General features: G+C 36.6%; 1 protein-coding gene across 2 annotated transcripts; it reads left to right on the top strand.

The window, feature by feature from the left end:
- Window positions 1-2,567: 2,567 nt before the first annotated feature.
- On the top strand, window positions 2,568-18,016 carry LOC123525105 (NADH dehydrogenase [ubiquinone] 1 alpha subcomplex assembly factor 2-like). 2 transcript variants are annotated; one of them, XM_045303854.2, is made up of 6 exons: window positions 2,568-2,654; window positions 5,691-5,795; window positions 9,902-9,942; window positions 12,060-12,134; window positions 17,124-17,220; window positions 17,835-18,016. In XM_045303854.2, exons 1-6 carry the CDS (start codon window positions 2,636-2,638, stop codon window positions 17,900-17,902), a joined length of 405 nt encoding a protein of 134 aa, XP_045159789.1. In that variant the 5' UTR covers window positions 2,568-2,635; the 3' UTR covers window positions 17,903-18,016. The 2 variants fall into 2 exon arrangements, with proteins under 2 accessions (XP_045159789.1, XP_045159788.1); XM_045303853.1 differs by having other exon boundaries at window positions 2,573-2,736.
- The last annotated feature ends 447 nt before the right edge of the window (window positions 18,017-18,463 follow it).

Raw genomic sequence — 18,463 nt, forward strand, 5'->3', positions numbered from 1 at the left:
ATATATAACTTTACTTTGTGTATATTGCTATGCATTGCAGTGCTCTTGTTTTTTATATTTGGCAGATCCCTTTTTGTTCTCTTACAATAATTTTTTTTGGAATTACTTCCCTTTTTTGTTACTATAAATAGCTTATTTTGAAACATTTTTATTATTGGCTGTAGGAAAAAACCGAGACCACTTTTCTGTGGTACAACATGGATGGTACATCCAATTTTTAGATGTATTTTGACATAACTTTACCTGGTAAGAATTTTTTTGTGGACTTAGATTTTTTTTTTTTTTTTTAGCTCACCTGTCACATAGTGACAAGGTGAGCTTTTGTGATCACCCTTCGTCCGGCGTCCGGCGTCCGGCGTCAGTCCGTGCGTCCGTGCGTCAACAATTTATTGTCTGCACGATAGTGGTTTCATTTATGATTTTATTTTAACCAAACGTGCACACAACTTGTATCACCATAAGATCATGGTTCCTTTCTTGAACTGGCCAGATCCCATTATGGGTTCTAGAGTTATGGCCCCTGAAAGGGCCAAAATTAGCTATTTTGACCTTGTCTGCACAATAGCAGCTTTATTTATGATTTGATTTTTACCAAACTGGCACACAACTTGTATCACCATAAGATCTTGGTTCCTTTCTTGAATTGGCCAGATTCCGTTTTGGGTTCCAGAGTTATGGCCCCTGAAAGGGCCAAAATTAGCTATTTTGACCTTGTCTGCACAATAGCAGCTTCATTTATGATTTGAATTTAATCAAACTTGCACAAAACTTGTGTCACCATAAGATCTCGGTTCCTTTCTTGAACCGGCCAGATCCCTTAATGGGTTCCAGAGTTATGGCCCCTGAAAGGGCCAAAATTAGCTATTTTAACCTTGTCTGCACAATAGCAGCTTCATTTATGATTTGATTTTAACCAAACTTGCACACAACTTGTATCACCACAAGATCTTGCTTCCTTTCTTGAACTGGCCAGATTCCATCATGGGTTCCAGAGTTATGGCTCCTTAAAGGTCCAAAATCGGCTATTTTGGCTTTTGCAGCCATATAGATACTTCATTTATGGTTTTATTTGATACAAACTTCCAAAATATCTTCAACAACAATAAATCTTGGATTCCATGACAAATCAGATCCAATCGTAGGTTCCGGAGTTATTTTATATCTGATTACCTCCCCTGATTGTAATCAAAATGGATTTATATCAGTAAGACTTATAGGACTTATTTGAAATTTCATTATTGTTATGAGTTGGACTGAGACAATCAGGGTAGATAACTATGGACTGATTTTATGTCAAATTACCTCCCTTTATTTCAAATTAAAATGGGTATATCTCCGTAACTAATGAAGATACTGATCTGAAATTTCATTTATGTCAGAGATTTATTTGGCAGATCCTTCTTTTGTTCACTTACAATATATTTTTTTTATGACTTCCCTTTTACGTTACTATAAATAGCTGATTTTTAGTAACTTTTTTATTATTGGCCGTAGGGAAAAACAGAGACCACTTTTCTGTGGTACAACATGGATGATACCTCCAATTTTTAGGTGTATTTTGACATATCTATACCTTGTAAGAATTTTTTTTTCTTTTTGGTTTAATTTCTTCCCTTTGTTGTTCCATCCTTTGGACTGAGATATGTTTTCTGAGGACCTTCTTGTCCTCAAGTGCAATGATAACAGGTGAGCGATATAGGGCCATCATGGCCCTCTTGTTTGAATTTCTTCTTTCTGTTGTTCCTGTCCTTTGGGCTTCAACAGTCAAGTTCTTTAAATTTTACTCCCATCCTCTGATGTAACCCTTCGGGTATATTGCCCTGCTTGGCAGCGCTCTTGTTATCTATTTCTGTAACTGCAAGAGAAAGATTCTATCACTGCCTGTAGGTGTGCAGAAGGGAATATTCGACCCTCGGGTAACTGTTAATGCAGTAACCGGACAGAGTCTCATTACTGCCTAAACAGTTACCCTTCGGGCAAAATATTCCCATCTGTGCCTACAACCAGTAAAAGAATCTTATAATACTCCTCGAGAAAATGTTATAGCCTCGATACCTTAGTGGTAGAGCGTCCGTGTCAAGTGCGGGAGGTCGTGGGTTCGATCCCCGGCCGCGTCATACCAAAGACGTAAAAAATGGTACCAGTAGCTCCCTTGCTTGGCACTCTGCATTAAAAGGGAAACTGGCCTCTTCTCTCATACTAGTCTAACTAATTTGACGCGATCCTAGGAGATATTTTTTTCATGTGGGCAATATCCCCATCACAAATATAAAACAATCTGAACGTCGAATTATTTTGACTACTCTCATGGCGACTCTCATAACTCATGGCGGTGGACTCCATCAGGAATGAGGTGTCAAGAGTGATTAATATAAGTTGTAGAACTTCCTTCACCTAAAATAAATTTATCTGTATGTATGAACTCAGAAAATGTAAGTAATAGAAATTTAAAATGAGTCTTGATGTATGCTTCAGCCAGTGGTGTCAATTTAACATAAAGATGCTATTTAATGTGTTCATGCCAAAGGAAAAAGTTTTAGAATTCTTTTAGAACATGTTCTACTAACCAGAAAGATACTAATCAAACATCTGTCAAAATGTCGAGGATCGGAAATCAAGGTTTTCTTAGAACTGTATGGAATTACTTCACGAAGGTAAGACCTGCAAGGAGAAAAATTAAAGAAGAGATCGTGGGAACTGATTATGCAGGCAACCAGTACATTTTGAAACATGGAGGTAATTCATAGTTTCTAGAAACATTAAAAGTTTAGTTTGTCATTAGTTTTCGCGATGTTATTTAACTTTCCAAAATCTGCTTTTTATGCTCCCATAGGCTTCCATTTTGAAAAAATAACTTGTCAATATTAAGAAATGACAGTAATTTGCCCAGTCATTGTTATTCTCAACGTGTGGCTACACACATGCCCCATCTAACGATGACTTAATTGAATGGCATGGCTAGACTTTAGAATCTGTCCGTAGCTATTCTCGTTATTTGGGCATTCTTTTATTTATCGATGTGGTAGCATATATTTTCCTCGCCAGGTTTAGAAAATGCGGGGGGTGTGGGGGGCAGCACCTTACCTTTATTTAAACCATACAGGTACTGGATATTGCAAATAATGCAGATTTTACCTACGGACAGATTCTAAAAGTGCTCCAATGGCATTTACATAAAAAATTACGGTACTTGTATTGGAAACTTTCATTAGGCTTGTAGAATCTTTTTAGTTCTGGTACTCATCTTCTGCATCAACGACCCTTTCAAAAATGTAGATTCTTTTCTCACAATCTAAACAGCTAAATGCCATACTATAAGGTAGGGGTGCGTATCGGTTAAGATGACCGATACGATATTTGTATCGATATGTTGTTGTTGTTGTTCTAGTTCGCTATCGTGTAGTTGTTAACTCTTGTGCGAATGTGATGCCACATTATTGTCATCCTTTGTACTTTAATTCTTAAACTCATGTACTGAAACTCATTTGCCAATATGTCACTCTTGGGAAGGAGTTTATTCTGATTCACTGCTGAAGCGACCAGAATTTTGTATATATTGGCTGAAAACATCTATAAAATGATTGATATTCGATATATCATATGATATTTTCTAATGGAATAATAACAGAGTAGAAGACCGTATTAGTAGTGCAATATGAACTTTATTACTAGTATTGATTAATAATTTTTAGGTGCAGGTCTATTCTGCGACAAAATCATTTGACTTGGATGCATTTTTTTTAGGAAAATCATGCAGTCTAATGCATTTGCATCCAACATCGACCTTTCTTCAGACAGAATATCTCCAGAGGTGTGCAGTCTGCACCTCCAATAATTTTATCAAAGTACGAATAGACTTTACTTTTTGGTGGCAGCATGCTTACGATAGAGATTTATTCTTAATTTGTTTATTACGCTTAGAATTTGCAGACGAAAAAATCATCACCGCAAAATTACCATTCTGTTCCGGGTACCGTATACTTACATTTTTCCGATGCTGTTGAATACTGATTGGCTGTCAGGTGTGACATTGTAAAAAATCATTTCCGGAGTAAACAAATTACACTAATTGGAGGACAACTACTGAGGCCATTTGCCATATAGTTAGTTTATTTTTTATCGATATTTTGATCGATACAGGAACGTTCGATCCATCGAACCCTGAATACCGGTATTCGATATATATCGAGAACTGGTACACACCCCTACTATATGGCTACTGTTACGAGTCTGTTGCTTGACCTCTAGACCCATAGCCTAGATGTTCTGTAGTCATTAATAAGTGTGTTCTTATAATTTATATAATTTGTAATTCTTTTTAGCTCAACTATTCATAGAATAGTAGAGCTATTGGACTCGCCCATGCGTCTGCATCCGCGTCGGTGCACCAATTTGGTTAAGTTTTTGTATGTAAGCTGGTATCTCAGCAACCACTTGTTGGAATGGATTGAAACTTCACACACTTATTCACTGTGATAAACTGACTTACACTGCACAGGTTCCATAACTCTATTTTGCTTGTTCACAAAATTATGCCCCTTTTTTGACTTAGAAATTTTTGGTTAAGGTTTTGTATGTAAGCTGGTATCTCAGTAACCACTTGTGGGAATGGATTGAAACTTCACACACTTTAATATTTACTGTGATAATCTGACTTACATTGCACAGGTTCCATAACTCTATTTTGCTTTTTTACAAAATTATGCCCCTTTTTCGACTTAGAATTTTTTGGTTAAAGTTTTGTATGTAAGCTGGTATCTCAGTACTCATTAATTGGAATGGATTGAAACTTCACACACTTGTTCACTGTCATGATATGACATGCAGTGCAAAGGGTCAATAACTCAACTTTGCATTTTACAAAATTATGCCCCTTTTTCAACTTAGGAGTTTTGGGTTAAATTCTTATATGTAAGCTGGTATCTCAGTACCCACTAATGGGAATGGATTGAAACTTCACACAGTTGTCCACTGTCATGAGCTGATAAGTATATGCAGGTTCCATAACCCTATTTTGCTTTTTTACTAAATTATGCCCCTTTTTTCGACTTTCATATTCATTCAATCGACAAGGCTGTTGAATAGTCGAGCGTTGCTGTACTCCGACAGCTCTTGTTCTAAACAGCTCTCACTTGAATTTAAATTTATACCAGGTTTTCAGTAGACAGTGTTATTTACTTATTAAAAAGAAAATTATTTATTTTCAACTGTTTGTAAGCTCAATCCAAGCATAAAATACTGAAGAAAAACATTCTAATTTTAGGAAAATCAAACTTTTAAAATTGCCTCCTGGTTTTGACAGATTTAAAGTCTCTTCTCTGCTAATAACATTTTCAGTATGCATATTGATTTCAAGACCTTTAGACTCCAGGTGTAGAAGTCCAGTTACCAGACCAGTAGCTACAAACTTTGTACTATTTGATGAGAAGTAAAAACAGTATCACATAATTATCAGTGCATAACAGCTACTTTGAAGCAACATGGGGGTATTTGGGGTTATAAGATATATAAATGCTGACTTTCATAAAAATATTCACTACTGGTATGCATTCCACAGAACATTTTCTTTAAATTCTGAGGTAAAATTTAACAATTTGAAGGGAAAATATTGCTGTTTTTGGCTAGGGAAAACAGCCTGTATTTGGCTGTAAGCAGAAAAAACTCAATGATTGATGTATGAACTGTTTCAGATAAGGAAACTGGTGTAAAAGAGTCTCGTCTGGTCATACCATCTGAAGAATCTGTAGAGATGTATACTGAAAGGCTTGGCATGAATATCCCACAGGAGTGGGATGGTATGTTAAATACCATATTCAGTTCAAAATGTCTTACTCTTAAGACTCCATCTGTTAGTTCAAAATGTTAATATACACATGCAAGGCTTCAGATCAATAGGCAAACTGGTCCCTGGTGTTCTTTGTAATGGTCGACTGTAGACAATATCACATCCAAAGTCATTAGAATTTTAGAAAGTCTTAGTTACTAGTTTAGGTTAATTATCAAGAAACACTTTAATGTTAAACTGACTTCTATACTGAACGTAAAAAGTTAAAACTATTATAAAACAACATTTTAATGCCCCAGAAATAAAAGGTCAGAAGTCTTCGAAAGTGTTAATTACAACCCATTAGACCTATACGTTTTTCAGAAACTGCATTAAAGAGCCCTAACCTGAACTTAAAACCGTACATGCATGACACTGTTTATTGAACAAAAACTGACCTTTTATTAGCTCACCAGAGCATAAAGTGCTCAGGGTGAGCTATTGTGATTGCTCACCGTCCGGCGTCCGTCCGTCTGTCCGTCCGTCGTCCGTCCGTCCACACTTTCCTTTAAACAACATCTCCTCCTAAACCAACAGGCCAATTTTGATGAAACTTCACAGGGATGTTCCTTGGATGGTCTTCTCTAAATATTGTTCAAAGAATTGAATTCCATGCAGAACTCTGGTTGCCATGGCAACCGAAAGGAAAAACTTTAAAAATCTTCTTCTCAAAAACCAGAAGCCCTATAGCTTAGATATTTGGTGTGAAGCATTGCCTAGTGGACCTCTACCAAATTTGTTCAAATCATGACCCCGGGGTCAAAATTGACCCCGCCCCAGGGGTCACTTGATTTTACATAGAAAAATCTTAAAAAATCTTCTTCTCGAAAACCAGAAGCCCTAGACCTTAGATATTTGACATGTAGCATTGCCTAATGGACCTCTACTACTATTATTCAAATCATGACCCCGGGATCAAAATTGACCCCGCCCCAGGGGTCACTTGATTTTACATAAGTAAATCTTCAAAATTTTTCTAAAAATAAAGCAGAAGGCCTAGGTCTTAGATATTTCACATGCTGCATTGCCTAGTGGACCTCTACAAAGTTTGTTCAAATCAGATCCCCGGGGTCAAAATTGACCCTGCCCCAGGGGTCACTTGATTTTACATAGGAAAACTTTAAAAAATCTTCTTCTCAAAAAGCAGAAAACCTAGAGCTTAGATCTTTGACATGTAGCATTGCCTAGTGGACCTCTACTAAAGTTGTTCAAATCATGACCCCTGGGGTCAAAATTGACTCCGCCCTAGGGGTCGCTTTATTTTACATATGAAAATCTTCAAAAATTTTCTTAAAATAAACCAGAAGGCCTAGAGCTTAGATATTTCACATGTAGCATTGCCTAGTGGACCTCTACAACATTTATTCAAATCATGACACCAGGATCAAAATTGACCCCGCCCCAGGGGTCACTTGATTTTACATAGGAAAATCTTCAAAAATTTCTAAAAATAAACCAGAAGGCCTAGATCTTAGATATTTGACATGTAGCATTGCCTAGTAGACCTCTACAAAATTTCTTCAAATCATGACCCCCGGGGTCAAATTGGCCCTGCCCCATGGGGTTACTTGATTGTACATAGACAAATCTTCAATTTTTTCTAAAAATAAACCAGAAGGCCTAGAGCTTAGATATTCGACATGTAGCATTGCCTAGTGGACCTCTACAAAATTTGTTCAAATCTTGACCCCCAGGGTCAAATTGACCCAGCCCCAGGGGTTACTTTATTGTACATAGGGAAATCTTCATAAATTTGCTTAAAATAAACCAGAAGGTCTAGATCTTAGATATTCGATATGTAACATTGCCTAGTCGACTTCTACAAACTTTGTTCAAATCATGACCCCCGGGATAAAATTGGCCCCGCCCTAGGGGTTACTTGATTGTACATTGGAAAATTTTCTAAAAATCATCAGTTTGACATTTGAAACATATTACTCTGGTGAGCGATCCAGGGTCATCATGACCCTCTTGTTTAATCTGTTACTTACGACACAATTTTTGGTCACACTGAGAAATATCGTCCAACAAAAAAGGTTATAATTGCCAGTAACATTTTTATTAGCTTGACTTTGCGAAAAAAAAGTAGAGCTATTGCACTGGCCCAGGTGTCGGCGTTGGTGTCGGCATCTGCGTCGCCATTGGTTAAAGTTTTTGATAAAGTCAAATATCTCTGTTATTATCAAAGCTATTGACTTGAAACTTAAAATACTTATTTACTATCAAAGTCTACATCAGGAGAAACAATCCCCATAACTCTGATTGAATTTTGACAGAATTATGCCCCTTTTTAACTTAGAATTTGTTGTTAAAGTTTTCGATAAAGTAAAATATCTTTGTTACTATCCGAGCTATTGACTTGAAACTTAAAATAGTTATTTACTATCAAAGTCTACACCAGGGAAACAATCCCCATAAACTCTGTTTGAATTTTGACAGAATTATGCCCTTTTTTAACTTAGAATTTTTTGTTAAAATTTTTGATAAAGTCAAATATCTCTGTTACTATTAAAGTTTTTGACTTGAAACTTAAAATAGTTATTTTCTATCAAAGTCTACACCAGGAGAAACAATCCCAATTACTCTAATTTGAATTTTGACAGAGTTATGTCCCTTTTTAACTTGGAATTTTTTTTACTGGCAAAGCACTAATTCAGAGTCAAGCACTGGGAAAAGTCGAGCGTGCTGTCTTATGGACAGCTCTTGTTATATTACATATAACTACTTAGTGATATGTAAATTGATAAACTTCCTTTGCAGGCCTTTTTTTGTCTATAAATCTCCCTCTGGTAAAAGGAGGTAATCCCAAAGCAAAGAAGTATAGATTTTTTTTTGCTCACCTGAGCCAAAGGCTCTTGGTGAGCTTTTGTGACTGCTCAGTATGGTGAGCTTTTGTGACTGCTCAATGTTCGTCGTCTGTCCGTCAACACTTTTTAAAAAAATCTTCTTCTTGAAAGCTACTGGGCAGAATTACATCAAATTTTACAGGAATGATCCTTGGGTGGTTTCCTTTCAAAATGTTCAAAGAATTTAATTCCATACAGAGCTTTGGTTGCAATGGCAACCGAAAAGGAAAAACTTAAAAAATCTTCTTGTCCAAAACCGTAAGGCAGAGAGCCTTGATATTTGGCCTGTGACATCATCTAATGGTCCTCTATGAAGTTTGTTAAAATTGCACCCCCTGGGGTGAAAAGAGGTCTTGCCCCGGGGGTCCCAAGTTATACATAGAATTATGTAGGAAAAAACTTTGAGAATCTTCTTGTCTGAAACTGCAAGTTCTATGCTTTTGATATTTGTTATGTTGCATTGCCATGTGGTCCTCTACCAAAATTGTTCAAATTATGCCCTTTGGGCGAAAAGAGGCCCTGCCCTGGTGGGTCTCAAGTTAGACTTATGTAGGAAAATACTTTTAAAAATCTTCTTGCCTGAAACACCAAGGTGTAGGGTTTTGATATTTGGTCTGTTGCCTTTCTTAGTGTTCCTCTACCAAAAATGTTCAAATTATGTCTCTGGGGTGAAAAGAGGCCCTTCCCTGGGGGTTTCAAGTTTAACATAGCCTTATATAGGAAAAAAAAAGAAAGTTCAAGGCCTAGGTCTTTGATATTTGGTTTGTAGTATTGCCTAGTGGATCTCTAACAACTTTGATTCTATCTTCATAAAACTTGGTTAAAATGTTTATCATGAAGTCTTGGATGAACTTGAATCCGGGTCACATTAGGTCAAAAATAAGGTCTCTAGTTCAAAACAAAGGAAAAGCTTGTTTACACTTTAGAGGTATCTTTTTTGCCCTAATGTTCCAGAAACTGTCAGAATGTTTGTTTTTTATGAAAAATTCGAAGTTCGAATCTAGGTCATGTGGGGCCAAAGACTAGGTCACTAGGTCAAATCAAAGAAAATGCTTGTTTACACTCAAGAGGCCACATTTGCAGATTTTATGTTTTAGTAAATATTTTTCTTTTCCTATTTTAAGATAAGTAGTTATTAATAATAAAGTAAACACTTTATCGGTTTTCTGTAAGAAATTCTTGTAGAAATCTTTTACTTTTGTTCTTTTTTAAACGGATTGAATTATTTCAGCTTGGTTGAGACACAGACGGGATGATCCACCAACGTTAGAGGTAAAGAGCTTTTAAGTAAGCAAGTATAAGTTTTCAAAAATAATTTGAATAATACCGTACATGTATTAAAGTTTTCAGCTCACCTAAGTACAAAGAGTCTGTCTGGTGTCCGTCCATCCACACCTTCAAACAACATCTCCTCTGATACTGTGAGGTGGAATGATGAAAATTGGCTCAGATATTCCTTGGGTTGTCATCTTCCATAGTTATTCAAACAGTTCCACTTGGTCGCACCAAGGGTCAGCAAGATCAGTCAAGATTGTCAAACAACAACTTCCTTATTTCCTAGTATGATATGTAACCCTCTGTCAAGATTGTTCAAATTATTCCAGTTCGTCAAAAACATGGCCAACAGGGGCTGCGGTCACTTTTCTTTATATGTATATAGTGGAAACTTTTGAAATCTTCTTTGAAACTGCTGGACTTATTTTAAAGCAATTTCACACAAATGGTCCTTGTGTGACTTCTACCAAAAATGTTCAAGCAAGCAGGCAGGACAGTTGAGCGATCTAGGGCCATTAAACCCTCTTATTTATTCAAATGACGCATGTTTTAAAGATTTTGAGTATTTCACAAAACAGTGAACTCCTGTCATCAGTGATAAAATGTGATATCACAGAAGTTGCATGTACATTTACTAAATAGCAACAGGCAACTTTTAAAGAGGTTATTGGCACCACTTAACACTAGTAACAGATACTTACATTGTATGTAGGGTGTAGCAATTGCCAAAACTGGAAAAAAAATGCACACTTCCTGTTATATTATATTGTGCACACACTTGAGTTATTTTGCACACTTCAAGTTATTGGCATTGGTTACAGAATTCTATGCAGTTTTAATTCTACATGTATTTATAGTTATCTTTATGTAAAATTTAATGACACCTATACTACTAACAAGAAATATGAAGAAAAACAAACATCCTGTAGTAACGCCCAGTAAGCCGGCCAGGTTGAATCAATCAGTAGAACATGGGAATTGTTGTTACTGTAGTGCAAGCAAACATCAATATGTTGATATGAAATAAAGTAGTGCAAAGAATTAAAACAGTACAAGTGTATTTATTAGTGTTTTATGTAATGACTGTGTTTACAAAATGTGTCAGACTGCCGGACATATTTGGAAAAAGTTTGAGCCAGTCTAGAAAAACAGCGGGGTACAGTGCTTTAGTGTACACTATTAAATCCGAGTTAAAATGCTAATGCAAGTAAGAGCAGTACTGAGCTTATAGTGAACTCTTATAGGAAGACTGAATTTTAATATTTGTACTGAGCTTGTTGCCCTGGAGATGACAAATTATAGTGTCTGTTGACTCCATCTGGAACTTTTCCCTTCAGTAACATGCCAGTAGATTGACCTTTACCCTGCAAAATTTCTGAAGTGGACTAGTCTTATCATTCAAATTGGGTAGTACCATTCCTTATTTGAAGGGGTGTCCACTGAAAATTTACTGACTGAATAGTGAACAGTGCATCAATGCATGGATGTGCAGGTTGATCTTGGTCTGCACTGGTCAGAAAGGCAGAATCACTTGCTACTAGCAGGCTAAAGGTTAAGCAGAAGCAATGTTAATACATAGAGGATATTTGTTTGTTTCAGTGTGTGATCGAAGTCTGTTTCACTGAATGAACACTATGATTAAATATTTTCATGAGTGGCACAGCCACGAGTAAAAATATAAATTATGGTGTTCACGAGTGAAACATATTTTGATCTTACATCAAAACAAACCAATTTTTTTTTTATTTTATGCATTTTCAATGGTTTTAAACAAATTATATCCATTTTACCTATGCAGTGTCACGAGCATTGCATCACAACGTCATGACATCATGATATCTATGTAGAAAAAATGTCAAATAGTTCTATGACGTTTCCAGATTTCTCTTGGATTTTATTATGGAACGTATATCTTTTATGATCATGTAAGTAATTATATACAGCTATACCTTTACTGAAGTATATTTTGCAAGAAATTTATGATTATGTATAATTCATATTCTTTTGCATTCAAGTGTAGGTACGTACCAGTGAAAATAAAATTTGAACCTGTGAAATTATCAATTTTATTTCACTGAAAAGCATAAAATAAATTATTTATTTTATATTTGAAGGAACTTGAGATGAACAAATTGAAGAAACTTAAATTGCAACAAAGAGTGAGAGAGCTTGAAATCAAGGAGAGGCTGGTAAGTGAGGAATTTATATTGTTGATTCCAGAGGAAATACACTTACTGTGTGTCTTTACTTGCAGGTGGTCTTTACTTATAGGTGGTCTTTACTTACAGGTGGTTTTTACTTATAGGTGGTCTTTACTTGTAGGTGGTCTTTACTTGTTGGTGGTTTTTACTTGTAGGTGGTCTTTACTTACAGGTGGTCTTTACTTACAGGTGGTTTTTACTTGTAGGTGGTTTTTACTTATAGGTGGTCTTTACTTATAGGTGGTCTTTACTTGTAGGTGGTCTTTACTTACAGGCAGTTTTTACTTACAGGTGGTCTTTACTTGTAGGTGCTCTTTACTTGTAGGTGGTCTTTACTTACAGCTGGTCTTTACTTACATGTGGTTTTTACTTAGAGGTGCTCTTTACTTGTAGGTGCTCTTTACTTAGAGGTGGTCTTTACTTGTAGGTGGTCTTTACTTACCGGTGGTCTTTACTTGTAGGTGGTCTTTATTTGTAGGTGGTCTTTACTTGTAGGTGGTCTTTACTAACAGGTGGTTGTTACTTACAGGTGGTCTTTACTTGTAGGTGGTTTTTACTTAGAGGTGGTCTTTACTTGTAGGTGCTCTTTACTTGTAGGTGGCTTTTACTTACAGGTGGTCTTTACTTAGAGGTGGTTTTTACTTAGAGGTGGTCTTTACTTGTAGGTGCTCTTTACTTAGAGGTGGTCTTTACTTACAGGTGGCTTTTACTTACAGGTGGTCTTTACTTACAGGTGGTTTTTACTTACAGGTGGTTTTTACTTGTAGGTGGTTTTTACTTACAGGTGGATTTTACTTACAGGTGGTCTTTACTTGTAGGTGGTTTTTACTTACAGGTGATTTTTACTTGTTGGTGGTTTTTACTTATAGGTGGTCTTTACTTACAGGTGGTTTTTACTTATAGGTGGTCTTTACTTATAGATGGTCTTTACTTGTAGGTGGTCTTTACTTGTTGGTGGTTTTTACTTGTAGGTGGTCTTTACTTACAGGTGGTCTTTACTTACAGGTGGTTTTTACTTGTAGGTGGTTTTTACTTATAGGTGGTCTTTACTTATAGGTGGTCTTTACTTGTAGGTGGTCTTTACTTACAGCAGTTTTACTTACAGGTGGTCTTTACTTGTAGGTGCTCTTTACTTGTAGGTGTCTTTACTTACAGCTGGTCTTTACTTACATGTGGTTTTTACTTAGAGTGCTCTTTACTTGTAGGTGCTCTTTACTTAGAGGTGGTCTTTACTTGTAGGTGGTCTTTACTTACCGGTGGTCTTTACTTGTAGGTGGTCTTTATTTGTAGGTGGTCTTTACTTGTAGGTGGTCTTTACTAACAGGTGGTTGTTACTTACAGGTGGTCTTTACTTGTAGGTGGTTTTTACTTAGAGGTGGTCTTTACTTGTAGGTGCTCTTTACTTGTAGGTGGCTTTTACTTACAGGTGGTCTTTACTTAGAGGTGGTTTTTACTTAGAGGTGGTCTTTACTTGTAGGTGCTCTTTACTTAGAGGTGGTCTTTACTTACAGGTGGCTTTTACTTACAGGTGGTCTTTACTTACAGGTGGTTTTTACTTACAGGTGGTTTTTACTTGTAGGTGGTTTTTACTTACAGGCGGTTTTTACTTACAGGTGGTCTTTACTTGTAGGTGGTTTTTACTTACAGGTGCTCTTTACTTGTAGGTGCTCTTTACTTGTAGGTGTTCTTTACTTACAGGTGGTCTTTACTTGTAGGTGGTCTTTACTTGTAGGTGGTCTTTACTTACAGCTGGTCTTTACTTGTAGGTGGCCTTTACTTACAGGTGGTCAGGTGGTCTTTACTTATAGGTGGTCTTTACTTACAGGTGGTTTTTACTTGTAGGTGGTCTTTACTTAGAGGTGGTTTTTACTTAGAGGTGCTCTTTACTTGTAGGTGGTCTTTACTTGTAGATGGTCTTTACTTACAGGTGCTCTTTACTTGTAGGTGGTCTTTACTTATAGGTGGTCTTTACTTGCAGGTGCTCTTTACTTGCAGGTGCTCTTTACTTGTAGGTGGTCTTTACTTATAGGTGGTCTTTACTTGTAGGTGATCTTTACTTGCAGGTGCTCTTTACTTGTAGGTGGTCTTTAATTATAGGTGGTCTTTACTTGTAGGTGGTCTTTACTTGCAGGTGGTCTTTACTTGTAGGTGGTCTTTACTTACAGGTGGTTTTTACTTAAGAGGTGGTTTTTACTTATAGGTGGTCTTTACTTGTAGGTGGTTTTTACTTACAGGTGATTTTTACTTAGAGGTGCTCTTTACTTGTAGGTGCTCTTTACTTGTAGGTGGTCTTTACTTAGAGGTGCTCTTTACTTGTAGGTGGTCTTTACTTAGAGGTGCTCTTGACTTGTATGTGGTCTTTACTTTTACAGGTGGTTTTTTCTTACAGGTGCTCTTTACTTGTAGGTGGTCTTTACTTGCAGGTGGTTTTTACTTACAGGTGGTTTTTACTTAGAGGTGCTCTTTACTTGTAGGTGGTCTTTACCAGAGGTGTTTTTTACTTAGAAGTGCTCTTTACTTGTAGGTGGTCTTTACTTACAGGTGGTCAGGTGGTCTTTACTTATAGGTGGTCTTTACTTACAGGTGGTTTTTACTTAGAGGTGCTCTTTACTTGTAGGTGATCTTTACTTACAGGTGGTCTTTACTTGCAGGTGGTCAGGTGGTCTTTACTTATAGGTTGCCATTACTTGCAGGTGGTCAGATGGTCTCTACTTATAGGTGGCCTTTACTTGCAGGTGGTCAGGTGGGCTTTACTTACAGGTGGCCATTACTTGCAGGTGGTTTACAATAGCATAATTATTATTGATGGTTGTATGTATAGGTTTGACTGTTTATCCCTTATGGATATGTCACGGTATTAAAAAGTCTGTTGTGACAATAAATGAACTCTGATACAAACAGTAGCCTGTGCTTGTGAAGAGTTTCTGATTTCATTTTGTTTGGTAAGACTTTAAATAGTTGTATCTGTATATCAGTTGTGTAATGTAGGTTAAGGTAGTTGTGCACATTCAAATCACTGGAAGTTGTGGTGTAACATCATTTATCAGTAAAACATAGGACAAAGCCTAGATCCAGCATATGGAAACATAAATCAAACAGAAAATAAACAGCAACATTTTGTGTTAAATAATAAAATCGGCAACATTTCAATTTTTCTTGTGATTAAATATATCACCTAATCTTCTGACACAAGAATTAATCCATGAAACAAATCCAAATAAGGTCATGACATCAGCTTGAAATTTGTATGTCTCTTAAATCATGGGCAGATAATATCTCAAAAAATAAGCATACCTACCTATACACTTTAATTAACCAAAAGAAAGACAGTGTGCATCCATTAGAAGAATGAGGCATCACATATATTATTAATAGCTCACCTGAACTAAGGGGCCAGGGTGAGCTATTGGTATAGGTGGATAGTCCTGTGTCCGTCATCCTGCGTCTGCTGTCAACATTTTACTTACTCTTGAACTATTGGCCAGAATTACACCAAACTTTAGCTGTAGTATCCTGTCAAGGTCCCCTCTCAAATTTGTCACTTGGTCATTTTATGCAAACGCAAGAGCAAACAACAAAAACCTTGAAGCAGCTTCTTTTCTATGAGTGTTTGATGGATCTTCATCAGACTTGTTCTGTAGCATGGTTTTAAGGCCATTTCTGAATTTTGATTAAGCGGGGAGCACTTGGCCCTATTTAGGGACGGCTAGGGTTAAAAATAGAAATAGGAAAATGACTTCTTCTCATGAACAGCCTGATGGATTTTCATGAAACTTGGTTTGTAGTGTCATTTAAAATTCCTATCTCAATTTTGTTTAATGAGGACATTTGGCTCCTGCTAGAGCTGAAACAGAAAAGCCTTTTAACAACTTCTTCTCAGTAACTGCTTAACTGATCTTCATCGAACTTTTCTGTGGCATCATTGTAAGGGCCTCTCAATTTTGCTCAAATGGTGGTACTAGGCCCCATTTAGGGCCAGACAAGCTAAAAATATAAATACATTAAACAACTTCTTCTCATGAATTCAAAGCAAACTTGGTCTTTAGCATCATTATAAGGGTATGTCTCTAATTTGTTCACATGGGGACACTTGGCCACAAGAGCTAGAATGAGAAATACCTTTTTCTCATGAACCACTTAATGAATGCTCATCAGACTTGGTAAGGTCCTCTCTCAATATTGTTCTAATGGGGGCACTTGGCTTCTGTTAGGGGCTTCTAGAGCTAAAGATAGAAATACCTTTTAATGACTTCACATGAACGCTAAATCGATCTTCATCAAAGAATGTTTTGAAGTCCTCCCTCAAATTTGTTCAAATGGGTCACTTGACCTTCATTATATTTTTGTTTGCTCAGCACAGATATTACCGTTAATGATTCAGTGTGTCATACATATACAAGTAGTCAGTTGAGTAGTCAGTTGAGTGACTTGAGGCCACTATGGCCCTCTTGCATTGTTATGATACTGTCCTGGAGAACATTCATCTCTCTGAGGTTGAATGTTGTGTTCCTGGGCAGAGTTTTGCATTAACAGTCAGAGGTGTAACTGTTTCAAGTTATCGCAGTTTATAACCCATTTGAGTTATTGCTTAAACTTTCATAACTTGTTTCAGTTATCATAAAATATTACAAAGCCCTCGTGCCCCAATTCCTCATTTTGAATGAGACTAATGCAATTATTTCCTGAATCCTTGAACTTTTATCTTTCCAGCTATGCAGTAAAATTTTTTACACAAGGCTGATAAAGTTTTATGCAAAAGGTTTAAAGCTATAAAACTCTTTACATCTCATTATGCTTATCAGGTCATGATCAGACTGAATAACTTACCTGAGTTAACTATATTTTATAACTAATACAGGTTATAAAATGCTTGAATTATGTTGAAAAAGTAACTGAAATAGGTTACATAACTTAAAATAGTTACACCCCTGACTGATTAAGGTGCTTGTTCATTGCCTTCTTTTTGTCTGTTTACAGGAAAAGGGTGAAGATATAAAAGAGATTGATTGTAATACAAAAACAGATGCTCTAAGCACAGATGTAACACAAAACATTTCTGGCGATACAACTAAATGTAAGTACATAAATGTTCAGGTCAGACTTTAACAGTACTTGAAGTCCGGTTATAACAAACCAAGGGACAATCAAAGTATCTTTGTTATACATGGAGTTTCTTATAAGCATATAGTAAACAAATTCCTACCAGACAGTATTTGTATAACAGAGTTACACTCTTCAGGAATCTTCTAAAGCCCCTGCAATATATCATCTTTTTTGTCGGGACCACTTTCGGAAGCAAAGACAAAGTTGTCCAAATGGCTGTTCAGTGTATGTGCATGCATGCGTCATGTGTCCTGGCTTTGTTTATCGGGACCATAACTTTGACATGCATGGAGCAATCTTGTTTATATTTGGCATAAATGTTAACCTCAGTGAGACGGAGTGTCGTGCCCAAACCTCAGGTTCCTTTCTCAAACTTTAACTAAAAAATACATGAATTTTAATTCTGTTAAAACCATGGCTAATACCTTCTACCACACTCAGACTAACACCCCCGTGCTTCAATTCCTGCATTTATGAACTCTTAATTAAACTGTGATAAATCAGGCAACAAATCACTTGAAGGCCTTGATAATTTGATGAATATACAATAGACTTATTGAACTACCTGTGATGTTGTTATTTCAGCTCCTTTTCCAACTTACGATGATTTGGAACGGACACCTGGGGAAATTCGCAATCGGCCAAAAGAATGACATAGAGCAGAAAAGTTTGTTCCTTTTCCCTTTAAAATGAATATTAAATGTAAATATTGTTGTTAATACCATAATTGCTGATTTTGCTAAGTATTAAATTGCTCAAAAGCATAATATATGTTTTTTGTTGTTTGTTGTTTTTAGCTCACCTGTCAAGGTGTGCTTTTGTGATCACCCTTTGTCCGTCCGTCTGTCGTCGTCTGTCTACAATTTCTTGTGAACACGATAGAGACCACATTTTGCATTCAATTTTGAATAAACTTGCACACAACTTGTACTGGCACAAAAAATCTCGGTTCCTTTCGAAAACTGGCCAGATCCCATCATGGGTTCCAGAGCTATGGCCCCTTAAAGGGCCAAAATTTGCTTATTTGGCTTGTGAACACGATATTGACCACCTTTTGCAATCGTTCTAATCAAACTTGCACACAGCTTGTATTGGCATAAAATCTCAGTTCCTTTCGAAAACTGGCCAGATCCCATCATGGGTTCCAGAGTTATGGCCCCTTGAAAGGCCAAAATTTGCTATTTTTGGCTTGTGAACACAATAGAGACTGCATT

This window comes from Mercenaria mercenaria, chromosome 3 (assembly GCF_021730395.1).
Source record: "Mercenaria mercenaria strain notata chromosome 3, MADL_Memer_1, whole genome shotgun sequence".
Lineage (NCBI taxonomy): Eukaryota > Metazoa > Mollusca > Bivalvia > Venerida > Veneridae > Mercenaria > Mercenaria mercenaria.